The sequence below is a fragment of the Balaenoptera physalus genome, assembly GCF_965194825.1.
Source record: "Balaenoptera physalus genome assembly, chromosome: 18".
NCBI lineage: Eukaryota > Metazoa > Chordata > Mammalia > Artiodactyla > Balaenopteridae > Balaenoptera > Balaenoptera physalus.
This window is the reverse complement of record NC_138899.1, coordinates 13,726,289-13,747,182: the sequence shown is the minus strand read 5'-3', so window position 1 is coordinate 13,747,182 and position 20,894 is coordinate 13,726,289. Positions and strand designations below refer to the sequence as shown.

At 37.8% G+C, this 20,894-nt stretch overlaps 1 protein-coding gene across 1 annotated transcript in view; it reads left to right on the top strand.

Moving 5' to 3' along the window:
• Positions 1–17,739, top strand: part of LOC309647569 (heparan-sulfate 6-O-sulfotransferase 3) — a gene marked incomplete at its 5' end in the record, with an annotated part of 330,250 nt that extends 312,511 nt beyond the window's left edge. Inside the window, one exon of the mRNA XM_082434986.1 lies at positions 17,102–17,739. Within this exon, the coding sequence (XP_082291112.1) occupies positions 17,102–17,108 (7 nt within the window). The 3' untranslated portion in view covers positions 17,109–17,739. The remainder of the gene's footprint in view (positions 1–17,101) is intronic.
• Between the last annotated feature and the right edge of the window lie 3,155 nt (positions 17,740–20,894).

Here is a 20,894-nt window from a genome sequence, read left to right as displayed (position 1 = left end):
TTCACTATATGAGGACCAACATGGCCTATTGGATACACAATAATGAATGAAAAATGTTCCCTAACCTGGAGCATACTGTACAAGTACGCACGTAACTTAACTATGAGATGCAATATAAGTCCATTCAACTAACGTATACTAAGTAAGGAAAGAAACTGAGCATCATTTTTATGTGTTCGTTACTGAATGAACAGTGTGTTTGCTAAGGATGCAAAGGTGAAAAAGATGTAGATCTGACCTCGAGGAGGAGAGAGTCCCTGGTGGCGCAATGGTTAAGAATCCTCCTGCCAATGCAGGGGACATGGGTTCCATCCCTGGTCTGGGAAGATCCCACATGCCATGGAGCAGTTAAGCCCGTGCACCGCAACTACTGAAGCCCGCACACCTAGAGCCAGTGCTCCGCAACAAGAGAAGCCACCGCAATGAGAAGCCCGCGCACCGCAAGGAAGAGTAGCCCCCGCTCGCAGCAACTAGAGAAAGCCTGTGTGCAGCAACGAAGACCCAACGCAGCCAAAAAAAAAAACAAAAAAAAACTCTGGGAGGCCAGAAGAATGTGTTACATGAGCTTCCATGAAAGAGAAACAAGAGGATTCTGAGTGAACAGTAATGACCTCTAATGGGGAAATCAGGGAAGACTTCGTGAAGGAGAAGGTATTCAAGTTGAATATTGTTGGGAGATTATCTCAATGAATTCCCCAGATTGGAGATGCTTGTTCACATCTGATATGTGCAGAATTATATGGGGAATCCTGCACAGAATACTCTATGCTTTAGTATTCAGCTCCTAGCACTGTGTCTTATTATAGCGGGGGCTAATAAATATTTGGTTGAATAAAAAAATATTGCATTTGTATTGTGCATAACAGAAGCACACTGAGGCTAGAAAAATACTGAACAGTAACTCCTAGTTCTCGTTTATCTTTGTATCCCCTACGGTGCCTAATACAGTGTTTTTTGCACATTGTAAGTGCCCAAATATTTGTTAAATGTATAACTGCTGGGTGCAGGGTGTTGATAATTAGGCTTATGTGGTAAGTAAACATGTCAGAGTTTTCCCATGGCTGATATGTCAGAGCATATGGTAAACTTCAAAATGCGTTTGTCATTGTGCACTGGCACAAGATGAGATATAGATCAATTAAAAAATAATAATAAATAGGAACTTCTCTTTATTGAATGCTTCTAAATTTCTATGTGCTGTGATAAGCATTTCATATGAATCATCTCTGATCTTTAAAATGATTTGCAAGTAGGTCTAGCTCTGTTTTACAGATAATGGAATTAAACATCAAGAAGTGAACTGACTTATTCAAGGACACAAAATTAGTAAGACCTGAAAATGAGTCTAGAAACAGAAAGCTCCTAAAAGAATTCATTACACAAAATAGAATAGTCTATGATAATATAGTCTTAAAAACAAGTGCAAAAATAAAAGTTTATTCAATAGGTAGTAATGAGGTTAATTTTAGTGGGGAAAAAAAGCTCCATTCCTACCTTAAACAGTATTTAAGTGTAAATGCCAGGTGTATTGATGTTATAGAGTTAAACGTAAAAAGAAAAAGAGGAAAAAAGTAAAAAAGATATCATAAAAGCACCACAAGGTTAATACTTTTTGTCACATACATTCGTATGTAGAAAGATACTCTGTATATAATATCTGTAAAAAGAACAACAATGAAAATAATGATGGATTTGACTATGTAAATATTTACAGCTTCTATAAATCAAAAGAATCAAAAGTTGAAAAGCAAATGACAAATTGTGAAAAACACAATATGTGCATTAGTAAGTCAAGATTCATGATACTATACAATATAAGTGTTTTATAAATCAATAAGAAAATTATAATTTCTCAGTTAAATATAGGCAGAAGAAATGAACAATCAGTTTTTCAAAGAAATGCAAATTGACAATATATATGTAAAGACATGTACAACCTCACTGATACTCAAAGAAATAAAAATTAAAGCCATAAGGAGATGCCTCATATTATCTACCAAATAGATAAAGATTAAAAAAAACAAAACAGAACTTTGTCCTGGGGAGAAATTGTGAAAAAAGCACTCTAATAAAGCGTTTGGATATTTGTTGCATTGTTACCTCTAAGAGTGAAAAATTGAAAAGCAAATTAAATGTCTGTAATAGGAAAGTGTTACATTATGGTTTGTTAGTCCTAATTATTGTTAATCAAATTATTCCAATTATATCCAATGGAATATTAGTTGGCCACATTTAGGTATAATATTTAATGGTACAGGAAGTGCCACATAACATACTATTAAACAAATAGCACATACATTGAGAATAATATCACCTTGTTAAAATAGGAATGTAGATAAAAAGACTGAAAGCAAATACATGTAAATGCTAATCATAGTTACATTATAAAGGGCGTATTTTCCAAATTCACTACAATTAAGAAATGACAGGAGAATAAAACAATAAATCTTAAAAAAATTAGTAGTGAGAAATGCTTTGCTGCACAATTTGAAATTTTATGTGAACCTTGGAGCTCAAAGCTAGGAATGAGGATATTGGATTTCTGGATTGAAGCTCTTCGACCTCACTGCCAGAGAACACACAAACCATCGTTGGTGAGATTTAGGCAAAAGAAGCAACCAAGTGAAGCCAACTAGAGTTCAAGACTAAAACTGAGATGCATGATAAGTTATTCCAGAACAATCAAATAAAACTTATTTTTTAAAATAATAATCTACATGTTGATGATCTTAGCTAGTTTCAAAATTTAATGAAAGGCAAAAGATTTCATTTGGGGAAGATTAGAATAAAAATCCCCCCAACATGGAAAATATTTTAAGACCTAAATAGGCTGAAATGGGGAGAAAACCATTCTAAGCAAGGCAAGATATTTGCAAAGGCTCAGATGGGTGAAGTAATAGGGCACATTTGGGGACTGCAAGAATTTTGGTGGGGCTGGAGCCAAGAGGTTGGGGTGGAGAGAATGGTAGGAGATGAGTCCAAAAAGTGAACAAGGTCTGATTCCTGTGTCGAGCCAAGATTTCATCTTGCAAAGTACAAGAGCCAATTTAGGTTTTATGGAACAGGAGTGACACACTCCGATTTATGTTTTAGAAAGGCTGCTTCACTACCAACCTGGAAGAGGGATTGGTGGGAACTCTGATTAGGGGCAGGACGATGAATTAGCCACTGCAGATGTTCAAACGAGAAATAATAAAGACAAAAACAAAGGACGTGGCAGTGGGGATGGATAGAAGATGGATTTGAAATGTAAAAAGTGGTAGAAACAACAGGGCTAGGTGGTAAATGAATAAGGGAGGGGTGAGCGAGAGGAAGGAAGAAGATGACTTGAAGTTTCAAGGTTGGATCACGGTGGTGGTGGAGCTCTTTCTACAGACAGGAGATGTAGAAGGAGAAACGGATTAGGAAACAGAAAGGTGATGGACTTGGTCAAGCATGAGGAATTACTAAGAAGAGAGGTTCAGCAGTGGACTAAAAATGTCTTTAGAGCCCAGGAAGAAAATCTAGATTGGAGATAAAGATTCTAAGTCAAGGGCGGGAATGAGAGTACATCCTAGGGAGAGTTTTTGTGGAAAAGGGGGTGGCTGATATCACTGTGAGAAACATTGACATTTAGAGAATAAGATGGATTTAGGAGATACTTAGATAGAAATGGTCAGGCATAATGGCCAGAGGGCTAAGAGGAGCATTAAGAGAATCTATTATAGAAGTCATAAAAGAGAGAATTTCTACAAGACGAGAGTGTGAAAAGCCACAGAGATGATGAGTGAGAAAAGTATGGTTTTGACTGGATCTCTTTCTTGCAGTAATTTGTAGGCACTCAGTAGAAACATCTCCAGCTCAATTTGAAAGGGAGTTTTTATAGAAAATAAATCCCATTAAATCCTACAAATTTCCAATTCAGAATATGTTTTTCATATGTAAATTATATGTTTATATGTAAATATAAGCCTTAGACATAGTGTTTAATCAATATTTACTGAATAAACAATTGAAGAAAGAAAGTACAAAAAATGCAGTATCCCCTCTTCCCACCGTTTTCCAAGTCCCTCTCTCTCTCTCTTACTGAGAGTGAAAATGGACTATCTTTGTTTCAGGCCCAGAGAACATGTCCATCAATGCACTGTGGAGACATGGACACATGAGCATGTTATGTGAGCCCACTCTTATATGAAGGATCTTTTGAAGGGATGTTCTCTGTGTTTCACTCTCACCATCAGCTGACATTGTTTTTAATTGGAATTTGGGATTCCAGCCTCGGACTCAATATTGCTTCATCTCTTCATGAATATTATTCACTGATTAGGCAAAGTGTTTCTTAAATTTATGAATAACAGTATCTTGAACACTTCTGAAAATAAAGTCATCTAGAAATAAAGCAAATGGGTATGCACAGTATGAACTTCAATAGGTGAAAGCATACAATTTTATCTTTAGAATGAGCAGCAAAACACCTGGTACCACGGGGCATGAAGGATAATCTTAGTAAATGTGGTCAGAGAAAATTGGGGGTGAAAGAGATGGAAAAACCAATGCATTATCTTGTTCAATATCACTGAAGAATTTTCAAACCATCCATTAATTCTTGCAGAATTTTAATTTTGAGAATTTATAGAGGATATTGCAGCAAAACTTAATTTTCAGAAGGAATCTTTACTATTTAATTTCAACAGCATTCAGGTATTCACTGCATGTTTGGTTTTGTTTTACTTCTCAAATCCTTCTTGAATTGGCTTATGAAGGTTACAGTTGTGCAGATGATATCGTATTTGGTGGATATTGAAAGCCTGAGTATATGTCATGGGATAATTGTTATGATTTACGTTTTGGGTCTAAATCCATCTCTTACGATTTGTAAACATCATCAGACTAGAACCTTATCAGCTATTGATGCCCCATATAGTTGTCCTTTGAATATTTTGGATCCTGTTGCTGACTAGCATTTGATTTACCAAAATCCATGGTGGAATTCCTTTCTTCTAACAGCTAACTTTTGATAAGATGAAAAATAGACTGTTAGAACTTAGGTTTCAATTATGAATGCATATCATGTTTGCAAACGTGTTAAACACAGCAACAAAGTGTTACATAAATTAAACTGGACAATAGCCAAATTTCCTTCAGAGGATGGCAAAGTCAAAAAATAAGAAAGAGACTTAGTTTTGCTTATTTTGTTACAGTTCTTCTAATTCTCTGCTAATGGCCTTATTTAATCCTAGTCCTACCTTTAAGAAATGAGGTATTTTAATAATATGTATTAAGGAGATAAATTTAAAAAAATAAAATTTTCACATAGATCATTTTTTTCAGAGAGAAAATTTGTTTCATTGTGGCTTACCAAGTGTTAAATATAGCAAATTAAGACATGATTTTAAATCACTTTTCTCCTTAGTTGATTAGAATAGTGGAATTTTAGAGTTGGAAGGGATCTTAACATCATTTAGTCTGACCCTTTAATTTGTGTATGCAAAATATGGGGTCCCAAAAGGTATATTTACACAAAGCCAAATTTTAGCTACTTTCATGATTTCAATTTCAACTCAAATCCCTGGATTCATGTTTCAGTATTCTTTCTCAACCCAGTGCTACTTCTTGCTGAGTAAATATGGGCTTGTTTTCATTTTGCACAGAATTGACTCTTAGGTGTTCCAAAAAAAATAGTGTGTTTTATAAGAAGTGATGGAGCCTTTCTTAGAACCCTGTGATATTTGAGCAAGAAATTAAACTCCCCCTCCCTTAAAAAAAAATACACACACAACCCCAAACATTACTTGAGGATTCAACAAATTTTATTTTTCTTAACTGAGCCTTCATAGTTATAAATAATTAACTACTCAAAAAGGTAGATTTAAAAATAGAATATTCTATACATAACTTAAAAAACTCAGGCTGGGATATTTCTGTCTTGCAATTATGGTTCTTTAGGGAATGGGGTGACCTGCTCAACCATTCTGAATCTCCTCACAGTGTAACATGAATCAGAAAATTACAGCTCCTTAGGAAAGTTGTCTGGGAACATGATGTTCAGTACAGATGGGGTGGGAGCAGATGAGGAGGGGGCAGAGTCATCTGATTCCTTTGCCTGGGAAATCTCAGGAATTGGTGAGGAGCTCCCAAGTCATGTTGATGAAAAGGACACAATATAATACAATTCTTAAGCCTCCCATAGCCCAGTGATGCACTTCCATTATCCTCTTGCTAAGCTACAGCAATTTTCATTGCCTTTTAAAGGAAAGAAAAAATAAAGTGCTCTGCTTTTATTCGGAATGAAGGGCACACCGTTTCCTGAACACTGTCTTTGCTGGTCTGCCTAATGAAGCAGCTTAGGTACCACGTGACTGGAATAGCCTGAGTTGGGGAAAATAAGACCAGCTTGCATAGCTGTCGAGATGCGCATGTGGGCACAGAAGACCTTTGATTGGCTTTAGAAAACAGTGGTTGATGTTCTCTACGGATCTTGCAAGAGAATCTTGCTGATAAAAGACATGTTTCATTTACGCCACTTCTTCTGTTACTGGCAGCCCTGCAAATGATCTGGAACAGGTGGGCATACCAATAAGCAAAGAATGTGCTTTATAGTCTGTCATACTCCACTTATCTTATTTTGATGAAGATGTATAAAGAGAAGATCTCATTTGTACTTGATCTTGTATTAGGAATCTGTAAAGCACTAACAAAATAAAAGGGACAGTTTCTCTTTGCTAATAAGTCAGTTGACTATTAAAATTGAGAATAATTTTCATGCAGTTTCACAGGACAGTTTTTCATTGATGGCAGTCATCATTTGGGGCAGGAGAGGGAGATGCCGTCTATCAAAAACAGATAAAGAAAAGCCACACCACAGCCTGTTGTTTCTGCTATTTTGGATGATCGAGCTTGTGTGCAAATGAAATCACGACAGATTCATTTATATGAAATGGCCATTGCTGATCTCCTTGCCAGAAACTAGATTGCTCTTTTATTTAGGAGATTTGCAAAGCAGTCCTTGGCTTTTTTAGTTACTGGCAAAATGGCACCTGGCCAAACTGCCTCTTTTCATCCAGTTGGTGTTGCCAATATCTTGGGATGCATGCATTAAAATACATTTGCAGTCAACCGAAAAAAATATTTTTCTGTCTTAAATTTTTTAATCATTTTCAGAGTTGGATTGGGGATACCGTATTTAGCGTAATACTAAGATTAATAGCTGGAATGGTACAAATTTTGCAGTCAATAAGCGGAGGGTTATGATTTAAAAAAACAACAAAAACAACTTATGGATTTTTTTTTCATTAATGGCATTTACCATTATCAATCATCTCTGAAGTGCTTAAAGTATTTTCATTGCTGGTTATGCAGGCCAAATTTATTGAGCAACTGAACTCAATAACTTGATTGGAGAACATAAAGGTATTAGGTCGTCACAAAGAAGAATCCTCTTTTTGAAGAGTAAACTTGCCACGTGTGTTTTTGGATAGCTCATTTACTGATTTCCACTGTCCTTAGAGGGCTGGCCTGCTTGCTTATTGGCAGAGGCATGGGTCTACTTTTCTTCTGCCAGCTCACGTTCATAAATTCTTAGCAAGAGACAGGAATTAATAGAATTATTATCAGATCCATGAATATGTTTTGTAGTTTCTTTTTATTTATTTATTTATTTATTTATTTTGGCTGTGTTGGACCTTCGTTTCTGTGCGAGGGCTTTCTCTACTTGCGGCGAGCGGGGGCGAGCGGGGGCCACTCTTCATCGTGGTGCGTGGGCCTCTCACTGTCACAGCCTCTCTTGTTGGGAGCACAGGCTCCAGACGTGCAGGCTCAGTAGTTGTGGCTCAGGGGCCTAGTTGCTCCGCGGCATGTGGGATCTTCCCAGACCAGGGCTTGAACCCATGTCCCCTGCATTGGCAGGCAGATTCTCAACCACTGCGCCACCAGGGAAGCCCCCTGTTTTGTAGTTTTATTTTGCAGTTTGCTTCTGCTCCTTCTTAAAGTTGTTGGTGTGTTTGGTGGGCCAATAATATTATTCATTTATTGAGTGACCACTGTGTACAAGATAACTTGTGTTAGGAGCTGGGCGTTCAGAGCAAAATGAACAAAGATCCCTGCCACATTGAGCTTACGTCCTCATGTACACGCTTCTTTCTTGCCCTACCTCACAGCCAGTGGAGAGACAGAGAGGAATCAAACAGTGAAGATAAACACATCAACTTTTACTACTGATGAAGCTGATTAGTGAATATGTCTTTCGATTTGGCAGCCCAAAGCGCCTTGCTAATTAATATTTTACTCCTTTATTAGACTTTAAGGTCCATGAGAGGTGGAGCCCCATATCTGTTTTGCTAGCCACCATCTTATATAGAGCCCAGCATAGTGAAAAACTATAACATCATAGAACATAAGATAACCTATATATGACGTGTAATATATAACAGTATAAATATATACACATATAAGTATGTTTATATGTGTATATAGAGTCGATTTCACATATATATGTATGCATATGTATAGAGACAGTCTATTCTCATTATTTGTGGTAGTTATGTTCTATAAAGTTGCTGTGAACACTGAATTAGTGAATGCTAATTGCTCCTAGAATTAGTGAATACTAATTGCAAGTTTAGATGCCTGCAAATCTCTGGTCACGGCATTTTCATCAGCTGATCAGTACACAACCTTGTTTTATGTAAGTTTCTGTTTAAAGACACTTTATTTAATATCTATTGTGGATTCATTAACATTGAAGTCACGGCCAACAGCGCTATAACTCATACCTGAAAGGAAATTTATCTAACACACATATTTTCTCCATAAGGCACATCACAGTCTTTTTGTACTTCTCGTGCTTAGGATACTAGACAGCACTTCAGCGCTACACTTGGGGACCATTTTAAGCAGCAAAATTACCAAGAAAAAGCACCAAACTGTAAAAACAAAAACCAAAAAACAAAAAACATGGCACTCAAAAGAGCATGAAGAAGACGCTTATTTGCAGCAGGAGAGCTGAAATAAAAAGGCAGAATGTCGCCTGTTCAGCCTCAGCTGGGAACATGCCCATTGGGTGACTCAGAATTTTTGCTGCTCTGAGCATTCAGTATGAATGATCGCAAGAGCACCAGGAGTATTGATCTTGGCATTACAAATAAATTTTAGCGAGTGGGTGATTTTGCAAATATGGAATCTGCAAATAATGAGGATTGATTATATAGAGAGATATACATTAAATTGCATCTTCTGTCTTTCTCGGTGAGTTCTGAGCTGTGGATTTAGCTCTGGATGAATTGTAATCCAAAGCTGGGAATGCAGTTTCAGGCTCAGAGCAGGGATGAAAGATAAGCCCCTCTGTCTCCAAGTGTAGGGCTCAGCAATCCAGACCTCCCCTCTCTGCCTGTATCCCGGTAAGCACCACAAGAGATGCGAGTGGTTTGTTGACTTCCCAACCACTTCCCAGGAGCCCTGAATTCTGAAGTGGAGAAGAAATGGCTTGAAGAGATGATGCAAGCAGTGACAGTGCGTGGAAACTCGAGAAAATGTACTGTTTGAACTCTCAGGCAGCAGCAGGGCCTTGCTGTCTGTTTTGGGTCAGATTCCTGTTTCTCAGCTGCAATTCCAGGCTTCACTGAGTCATCACACGCTTCAGAATCCTGCTGGCCCAGCCTCCTGGAGACCAAACTCTTCCCAGCTGACTGGCAATCCTTTCAAGGCAGGAGTGCCTTGAAAGACCCTGGTCTGCATCTCTGGAAGCCTAAAGCTTAGCACCAGGGCACGGAGGGCCCCCATAAATGCCTTCTTGATGGATTAACTGTCTTGAGGTTTTTTACGGATTTTAAATCAGACTTTTTTTCAAGTGTCAGTTGAATAGGCAGATGCTGAAATTCCTTTACTGAGGAGAAAAGCCTTTCATTCTGTAATGATGCAGGCAAGGAAAAGATCATAAAAATATTCAGTTGTAACAATTTAGTGTGAATGCTTTTCAGTTAAAACGTAATTAATCAACAAATGTAAATTACTAATTATGAGTTCTTTTTCCATTTTGATGTGAAATCATCCTTCAAGTGTTTGTAGCAGGAGGAGACCTTAATACTAAAACTGCATAAAAGTATAGGGAGAAAATGGAACAACCAATGTAAAAAATAAATAAACTTGATCAGTTTGCACTGGATTGGGCCTGGACTGAGAATAGCTGGGTTCTGTGATATAGTATTTACAAAAGCACCGGCTCTACTTGGCATGGTATTTTGATGATGGTAGATAGATAAATACGTAGAGAGATAGATCGCTAGATAGATGAATTTGTATATGAGGGTGTGTTAGTTTCCTAAGGCTGCTTAACGAGGTACCACAAACTGGGTCACTTAAAACAACAGAATTTTATTATCTCACAGGCCTCGAGTACAGATGTCCAAAGTCAAGGTGTCAGCAGGGTCAGGCTCCCTCTGAAATGTGTAGGGGAGAATCCTTCCTTGCCTCCTTTAGCTTCCGGTGTTTGCCAACAACCCTTGGCATTCCTTGGCTTGTAGAGGCATCACTCCAATCTCTGCCTCATTGTCACATGGCTGTCTTTGCCTCCTGTGTCTCTGTGCCCACGTGGCATTTCCCTCTTCTTATGACACCAGTCATGTTGGATTAGGGGCTCCTCTAATGATCTCATCTTAACCTGATGACATTTGCAAAGACCCTATTTCCAAATGAGGTCACGTTCACAGGTACCAGGGGTTAGGATGTCAATATATCTTCTGGGGGACACAAATCAACCGATATCAGAGGGGTTGCTGTATCATTCATGACAATCTTGTATATAACTTTGGGGCACCATCAGCTTGTCTGTGACCTGCTTCTCCATTCCTCTCTTGCTGGGGGTTTTCCTCAAGTCCTCCAGCCGCCAGCAGCAATCCACACACAGCTGACATCTGCCTGCCCTGGAACTTTATACTCTCATCAACTTCATTCTGTCTGGGCGGGGAAAGGGTTCTGGAAACTACCTGGTGAGTACTTGCATTTACATAAAGGGATTCATGATACATCTTTAAGTGAAAAAAAAAAAGTCAAATTTTTGAGTTTGAAAGGGTCCCTGTGTTATGTCTACTTTCCTGGGGATCTTTGTATATCTTCCTCTTCATTATCCCCCATCCTGTCTCTTTATCTGATTCATGAGAAATTTACTGAATGCACTGTAATATAACACTTGGAAGGACTCTGCTGGGTAAGGAATTGTATTTGAAAATTTCATTTTATTTCTTTTGCCAGTAGGTGACTATTTGAGGAAGAGCTATCTTTAAACCAACAAATACACATCTTAAATATTTAAAAATAGCTCATACTTGATGATCAAATATGCACTAGTATTGGATTTCTGACGGTTTCATCACAGCAGAGCCCATATTTGCCCTTTTTATGCTGCCTTATGTTCTGTACATGGATGTGATAAGCAGGTCTTCATAACCTAGACTAGGAAGGCCATATAGATGGATATGTGGTGCTTTTGACCTATCAGCATGCCTTTCATTTGGTCTGGGAAACAGTTCTGGACAGTCAGAGAGTAGTGTTGTTATTCCCACTTTGGCTGGATGGAGCGAAGTCGAGTCAGTGTGAACCCTTTGCTGAGGTTTCCACAGTTAGTGAATGAGCTTGTATTCTGAACCTCAGTTATTTTAGTTCCAGTTTGGCCTTCTCTTCTACCCCGCTATCACCTTTCATGCAATTTTTTTTTCAGATTCCACAATGCAATGCAAAGTGCATTTCTAGTGTCCAGCATGTTTTGGGACTTTATTATTATTTTTAATTAATTTTTATTGGAGTATAGTTGCTTTACAATACTATGTATAAAATAGATAACTAATGAGAACATACTGTGTAGCTCAGGGAACTCTACTCAGTGCTCTGTGGTGATCTAAATGGGAAGGAAATCCAAAAAAGAGGGGATATATGTATACGTATAGCTGATTCACTTTGCTGTACAGTAGAAACTAACACCTTTCATGCAATTTAATTCTTGTTTTTCTGCCACTTTTAAGGAAATTTAGCCACATATAATTTACTGTTTGTGATGCTTTACTGAGAGTTCCTGACAGATGCCAGACTCTGTTATGTTAACTGCCCTGGAGGTTATTTAATGGGTGGAAATTAGAGTTACATCAGAAAGCTAATAACAAATGTTAATATTAATTACCACTGAATTATTAAAACCTCAGTTTTTTGAATTATTGCACAAAACACCTTTTGTATAGATTAGCTATAAAATTAGGATTGCTTTGTTACCGCAGAAGAGAACAGAGATTTGTAAAATACTAAGTCATCCATTCATTCATGACTTCCTCTCTCCTTGGTGGAGAATTTTAGGGTATTGTCAATGTCCCAAATTCTCAGTGAAAGGAAAAGGACCGTACTGCTTTATAGTCTGTTACAGTTGAATTGAAAATCTGATCATAATACTCCATTATTTAAAATTTTTCAATGACTCTCCATTTTACTCAAGATTAAGACCAAGCTCCTCCTTAGCATGGTACATAAGGCCCTTTATGACCTGACCTCTGCTACATTCAGTGGCATGCAGTCACATGTATGCGCCATTTTCTGTCTCACCTTTGTACGTGCTGCTTCTACCTGGAAAGCTCTCTGTGCCTGATTTGCCCAATTGCTTGCACTCATCTCCTTAGGTTCTGGCTTAGTAATCTATAGTAAAGGTGTTCTTGACTCACCAAAGGGAATTTGATGTCTTCCACCTCCATGTTCCCATAATATTTTGCAAACAGCTCTAGTAAAACAATCAACACATTGTTTGTTTGCATATCCGTCTTAACAGGCTAGATTGCAAGCTCTTCAAGGTCAAGAACAAAAATAATCAATGAGTAATAGAAAACAATACAAAAAATCTCCCTTACTTATATTTTAGGAACACATATATTTTCCCCAAGGTTTTACAGATGTTTTTATACGTCTAGTTTATAAATTCAGGTATTGGCTGAGTGCCCCCCTCTGGCACAAAGATAAGTAAATGTTTATTGAATGAATGCATGTTTTTGTGCGTTGGCTCATTTTCTCCACAATTCAGTTTTTCATATCTTTACATAATTTGTTTCATCATTTGTGAAATAATTATCACCTTCTTCTAAATATATTGCACGTTTCATGCTTCCCTGCCTAACACTGATTTCTTTTAGCACTATTTATCTTAGAAGTATTTTTGTAATTAAAACAAAATTACAGCACACTCTTAATATGCGCTCTTTGCCGTGTGCTCTGAGAGCTACGGCAGAGTGTACCGTACGCTCCCGGCCAGGCTGCATTAGCGCATCACACTACAGACTCTCCCAGCCAGTGAGCCCACCGTGCTGTTCTGAGTTGTGGGTTCTGCAACGCATGAACTTTGCTCTGCAATGTTCTCCCTCTTTGTCACATGTTTTGTACTTTGGTGAACTTTTCTGCAAAACAAGAGCTTCTTTTGGATGTTGAAATGTGGGTTTTATAAAAGTGGCATGAGAGTCCTCCAAGTGTTGTTCTAGAAAATAAAAAGATAATATTTATCAGTAAGTTAGGGATTGGTAGAAGTCCTTTGACATTAGGAAGGGTCCATGTGTGTCACTGCAGACTGGGCAGGATGTTCAACAGTTGAGAATGTCATCTGGAGGAATCTATAGAGGAAAGTGTTTCATGGTTCCAGGAGAGTTTTGAGGAGGGTGAAGGAGCAACTGCCACTGTGTGAGGCATCTCCATGGGGACTTCCTGTCATGTGACTTGCATTACTGCTGATTCTCTTTGAGCCCTGTCTAGGAATGCACACACCATCCCCCCACTTATATCCTCCAAATGAGGTGTGTGTATACTCTTGGAATCCAGTGCAAACTAGTAAAGTGTAAGATAGGAGGGACCCAAAATAACAAACTAGCAAGAGGTAATAATAGAAGGTAACACTCCCATTTATCTTTTATTTTTAAAGCATGTTTTTTCCTTTTTACTTGTTTTCTTAAGCATCTGGTTCTACCACCTAGCTTATACAATACTATCATAACATCATAGGTAATACATGGCTAATGTGGACATTGAGAGAGGCATACATACTTAACAGTAAGTAACAGCACTAAAATGAAATAAATATAATTGAAACGAAAATCATCAATGATTGATAGAGAAAATACAAAAGATCTCCCTTGCTTATTTCTTAGGAACACATATATTTTTCCAAGGTTTTATAGGTTTTTGGAAAGTGGGCATCCATATAGAATCCATGAATTTGCAAACTCTGCTTTCTTTTAGGGATGAGGCCCCCATCTTTATTCTAATTCTGATATTTCACTTTGAATCAAAATGGGCTGTTCATTCATAGGCTTTCACTCAATTTTTTAGATTCATTCATTTATTCAAAAATTTTTAGAGAGTGCCTGTTACATACCTAGCACTGTTCTGGGTCCTGGGTCCAGAAAAAAGTCCTTGCTCTCAGTGAATTCATTCCCCAGTGGGAAAGATAGGAAACAAACAAACAAACAAATGGTACATGCCCTCGAGGGGGTGGTGAAAAGTAAGTGAGAAATAAAATGAGTTAACTTCCTGGAGAGTATGCTAGGGTGGGTGACGTGAACTCTGAGATGGGGTGAATGGCAGGGCCTCTGAGGAGGTGACATTTGAGCACCCAGATGAAGTGAGAGTCCAGCCATTTGAAATTCTTCTGGAAAAGCATGCCAGGCAGAAGGAACAGCAGGTGCAAAGGCTGCTGTTCCTCGTGGGAGCCCACGAGGCGAGTGTGAGGACCGGTGACAAAGAGGCCAGTGTGGGTGGAGCAGAAAGGAGGCTGGACCTTGTTGGCCATGGTTGGGATTTTATACTGTGTTCTTCCTGTGATGGTACACTTCAAGAGAGGAACTTGCATTTTGCTGGCTGTTGTGTTGAGAGTCGACTGCAGAGGGCGAACAACATGGAATTAGGGAGACAACTTAGGAGGCTGCTGCAGCCCTCCAGATGACTGCGTGATAACAGAACCTGTGGGCTTCCAAACTTACTTCATTCCCAAACATGCAGTTGTATCTTGGCTGCAGTAATCCAAACTATTCACATGCATTAAATACGCTAAGCCTGTTACCCCAATTTTGCACTTCGTGAAGACTGGATTCAAAGCTACCACAGGGACTACTCATGTTCATATTACAAGAGTATTTTGCCCATAAAGCATCATCATTCTCCAGCTAGTTCAGTATCATGAAATCCAATTACACTGACCGCATTTATTACAGATAAATTTTTTTCTCATTGTTGACATTCCCCAACAAATGAATTCCAGAACAGTGGAATATTTCCAATTAAAATGAAGACGTCTCACTTTGTATTCACTCTTATTTTGATAAAACGTGAGTCCAACCAATTCTTATTTAATGATTATACTTATAAGTCATTTCAATTAATTGGTTTCCAAACACAAAACAATAAAATTGTTTAATAAATTACAATAATTATAAAGTCTGAAGTTGTTTGCTAGCATGTCATTTAGAAACACAGTACAAATGCATTGGGCACATCCTCCTGTGTTTTTGACCAGCATTCTTTTACACAATGAACTTGCAATAAACATAAGAAAAGAAACTTCTAATGTGTGCCTCTTTGGAAGATTAATGCCTCTCATTTTTTTTTTTCATTGAACAATACTTAAGATAGATGCTAATAACCTACTATATGCATCAAAATAGTACACAACTGGGTTAAGTGATTATGGCATATTGTGGATGCATGGCAGCAAGTTGGCTGCCATAAGCTACCCAAGTGAGGCAGGAGAGTCATGAGTCTGAACACTTGTCCTGGGGAGAGGCCACCTGGGACAGAGCCCAGGCTGTGTTTTCTTAAGAAGCATGTAGTTTTGGGCAAGTAACCTATTGACGCCTCTCATGTCTCCACTAAATGGAATAAACATGGTACCAGCCTCCTAAGATCGTAGTGAGGATTAAATAGGTAATATGTTTAAAGCACTAGAACAGCAAACATGGCAAGTACGAAACAAATGTGAGCTTTTATTATTCTATCCTGCAGTTTGCTGCCCGAAGTCTTGAAGAACTTTGCAGTTCTTCTTTCGAATGAAACCTCCTAGGTAAATCTCTCTTTGGCATATATGAGAAAAATCTGCCAAGCCCATATTTGACTTTTCAAAGATAAAATGTTTGTGTGACATAGGAGTTCGTACACAGGCTTTCATTACTAAAGAACAAAAAAATAGACAACTCAGAATTAGTTTGTGCCTTTCTTGTGGATTGCTCTTTTTTTTTCTGAGATTCTTTTTTCTTACAGCTAAAAAAAAAAGTCAATCATTAGCCTTTGTAAGTCATGGTATGTAAAATTGTTAATTACAAGCCTTCTTTTGTGTGAGCATGTGTGTGACAGAGATTGAAGCAGGGGGAAGAGAGAGGAAGAGAACTCTAAACCAACGACTTTCCAAAGCTTTGTACAAAAAAATCAGGAGGGACAGTAAATAACCATCTCTATCAACCCCAGACAGTCAGCTGATTTGCCAGTGCAATTTGGTATCCAGGCCAATTACCGGAATGAAACTTTATTTGGCCTAAATGTCACAAATAGTGGTTTCCAGGGCTTTTCAGTCGGTTAGATTTTAGAAAATACAGCTTTTCTCTACAGCTAGATGAGTTCCTTTCATTTATTGCATATGCCTTTCCTAAGTAAGCACGCTCTAGGATTCACAGCTCTGTGGTTGGTTGGTGCTACGGATGTTTCAAAGGCTCTAGAAAAATAAGTCTGTGCCCCCGAGAAAACCAAGGGAGATGCAGGAGATCTTCATACTGGCACTCAAAATAAGGAATTGCCATTTTCGCAGGTCAAATATTGGCAGTCCCATATGATTGAACCTAAATTGTATTTTTTAAAAGTACGAAAATTCTGCTAAAATGAAAAGGTGGCACCCTTGCTGTAAGACCCCATAGTGAAGAGGAGAGGAAGTGTGCCTCAGGCTGGGGTCTCTTCAACATGTCACAGCTGTGTAATTATGTTCAGCTAATAAGCTTCATAACCTCATTTCAGGGTTACTATTGTTCACATTGCCTCTATTTGTATTTTTAGAATCCAGCTCCTAAACCCTATAATTAGGAAGAAGTATCAAAGTGCCTACTTACACACTTTTTATTTGTTTTCTAAGGTTGTAATTGTCTATAAGTGCTTGCATGGCTGACAATTCAGCAAATGGAATGGTTTCCAAATATCCTCATTGCAACCTTCTTGATGGTGCGTTCTCGTTTCATTCCTCACCTTGAAGCTATTCAGTTTTTTCCAGCTTTAATTCTGCTCAAAAGTAGGAAAATGTTTATTTTCAATTAGAGTCTTACATAGCTTGATACTTTCGCTCTGCCATTTTAAAGGGACCAGAGGAAATTAAAATCAGGGACATAAGTCATTTGACTTCTGGTCAAAAGATTGCTACTTTCTTCTCTGTATTTGTAAGCGTTTTGAGATTTCTCTCTCAAGTCAGCTGCCTCTAAATTCTTAGCACTTGTGCAGTTTGCTGATGATAGCACTTCTACAGCTGGTCCCTGTTCTCCATGTGTTTTTTAAAGAATTTCTTCTTGTTGTTACCATAAGGAATATGTTGCACAAGTCAAATTTAATTGATTTTGATGTTATGTGCTTACTCCTAGACAAATGATAGATATGACAGCCCTATCTCTGGGAAGATTTCAGTTCTGTATGACCGTGACATTGAAAAACAAGTAGCGTTACTATTCTCTACTTGTTGAATCATCTGGGGAGATTTTTAAGAGCCTGAGATCAGGTTGAACCCCAAAACAGTTACATCAGAATCTCCTGGGGTGGGATCTGGACCTCAAGAGTTTTAAAAACTCCCCCGGTGATTCCTAATGTGCGACCAAGAATGGGAACCACGGAGTTAGAACAGATAACTAGATAAATGTTTAGTGGGTGAGGACATAAATTATTACCCAACCCGTAGAACAAGCATGGTATGTTGGATTTAAATGGTCTTGGGTCTGAAATCTAGGTCTGTCACTTGGTATGTGACCTTGGATGGGTTACTCAGATACTTCTGAGCTTCTGTTTCATCAGTTGTCACATTTCACAGGTGACAGTGTTGTTGTGAGGATTAAGTGCTTGGGCCTATCATCCAACAGATCTCAATGAATATTAGCTTCTTCTTTCTCTCCTCCCTTCTTTAATATAGAGTTTATTTCAGAGGATACTTCAGTGATTAAATGTGTTTTTTCTTTCCTGGTGGTTATTTAGTGCTTCATATATTTTATTTATTTATATTATTATTTGTAATAGGTATCATTTTATAATATATTTATAATATGTAATTTTATGAAATATTTATATTATGAAACATTATTTATGATTTGCATTATTTATTATATATTATTCATTATTATGAATTTATATTTTGCTTTAAAAAATTTGGAAACAATTTTAGGATTGCCAAAATATTACAAAGATAGAACTGAGTATTTTCATACACGCTTTGCTCAGCTTTTCCTAATGTTAACATTTTGCCCAACAATAATACATTTATCAAAAGTAAGAAATCAACATAGGTAAAATGCTGTCAACTAAAGAATAGGCTTTATTGCAATTTCACCAGTTTTCCACTAACATCCTTTTTCTCTGCCAGGATCCAATCCAGGATCCCACGTTGCATTTAATTGTCATATTTCCTTAGTTTTTCCCATTCTGGGACATTCTGTGGCAGTTCTTGATTTTTCCTTACTTTCATGGCTTTGACATTTTGAAGAGCGCTGGTCAGTTATTTTGGAGAATGCCTCACAATTTAAGATTGTCTTATGCCTACTTATGGGTAGAGTTGATGCATTTTTGGCATGAATACCGCCAAAGTGATAGGCCCCTATCAGTATTAGGGGTACATGATATTGGTATATATAGGGCTCTTTACATAATTAATAATACAGTTAGTGAAATGAGACATTATAGGGAGCTGTATTAGTTTCCTAGGGCTGTCATAGTAACTACCACAGACCGGGTGGTTTAAACAACAAAAATTTGTGTCACAATTCTGGATGCTAGAAGTCTGAGATTGAGGTGTTGGCAGGGTTGGTTTCTTTCGAGGCCTTTCTCCTTGACTTGTAGGTGGCTTTTTTATTGTCTTCACATGGTCTTAACTCTATGCATGTCTGTGTCCTAATCTCTTCCTGTAAGGACACCAGTCATATTGGATTAGAGCCCATCCCAATGACTTCATTTAACCTTAATTACCTTTAAATGCTCTAATTCCAAACACAGTCATATTCTGAGGGACTGAGGGTTAGGACTTCAACACGTGGATTTTCCGAGATGGGGGGAACGACACATTTTAGCCCATGACAGGCACCTCTCAAGCAGGGACATACACTGAAATAGAAGAGGCGAAGGATTTCGCCAGAATGGTAAATGATCTGCAGTACTCCTTCGAAATAGAAGCAGCTTCTTGGCAAATTGGAGGAAAGTCACAGCAAACATAATGAAACTCAATGAGGACAAAATGCTGCATGGGAGAACCAAGCTGCTTAAGCATTAAATAGAAGACAGTTGGTTAAAGAACATTATGGGGATGGGAGGAAGAGTTGGTCCTTGGAGTTATAAATGAGTCTAAAAAAAAACCATTTGCCAGTATTCCAGCTGTAAAAGTCAACATGATATGGGGATGCTGCAAGATATTTAAAGGGACAGAAATCTTTTTAAGGAAACGTTGAAAAGGGCTTATTCAGCCAAAAGAAGAAATTGCTGATAGCGGATTTAATTATCTCCGAGTCCTGTGTGTGAGGGAGTTCTTAAACCAAGGACAGTGACCACCTGTTTCAAAACTTTACAAGAACAGATTTCAAGTAAACAGGCTTAAATGGCAATGAATGAGAGTTAGATTAGAATAGAATAAAATTTTTCATAAGGAAACAATGGTTAAATACCAGAAAGTTTACAGATGGAAGAAGCATGATATTATAAAAAGAACATTGATTTGGAGTTAGATACCTCTGTTTTAAGTACGAGCTCCCGCATTCAGCTTTATGATCTTGGACAAAGAACTTAACCCCTATGATAACACTATCAGACTCATTATTTTTAAGGACGAAATGAGCTACTATAAATAATTTTAGCAGATTTAATGTAAATTTAGCAGATGGAGAAGAGAGCTTGCCACTCAGTAATTGTTAGTTTGATTGATTGTTACTCCCATGTATAATTTCATTTCTTAGACATGTCTAAAGAGTGCAGCCAATGTTCTCTGCTCAGCCTAAACTGGCATGTATGATATTATTTGAAGTCCAAGGAAATGATATTTCCAGTCCTTTTAGTTCTAAGACTTTACATTTTCTATCACAAAGTGATTTTGGGGCTTAAATGCCTAACGCTCTAAGAATCCAGGTAAAACAGATAGGCTGTCAGTTCAACGCAAAATTATAGGGACTAGGTAAACTCCTTTTGCTCTTAGAATCATGCAGGGGCTTGTGTTTGGGAAAAAGCATGAATTATTTGACAAATCATAGTTTACAAAATTCAGTTATGGTTAACCACTGTGTATTACTGGATTTCACAGAAATATTTTTCTCTTGTAGATTTAAACCCTTTAGCAGATAATAAACCCTGACAGAAAGGCATGGTAAAATCTAGGCACTCATTCATAGAATCCAAATTGACGTTGATCACTATGCCTTCACAATTTGCTGCAGTTTGCCTGCTGTGTATTCACTCTCCAAGACAACATTGCAGCTAGTGTTTCAGCTTAGCTTTGGGCTCTAATTTGGGGTATTACACTTTTGAGTTTGAGAAAATCTCACAGTCTTTCAATTTCCCATGTATGAATTTAGAGTAGCCCTAATTTCTGGCTTCATAGGAGTTATTGATTTTAAGTGTATTCAGATGTCTCCTGGGTCTCACCAGCTTGAGGAATACAACTGATGTCACATCTAAGTTAAATTCACACTGCTCCC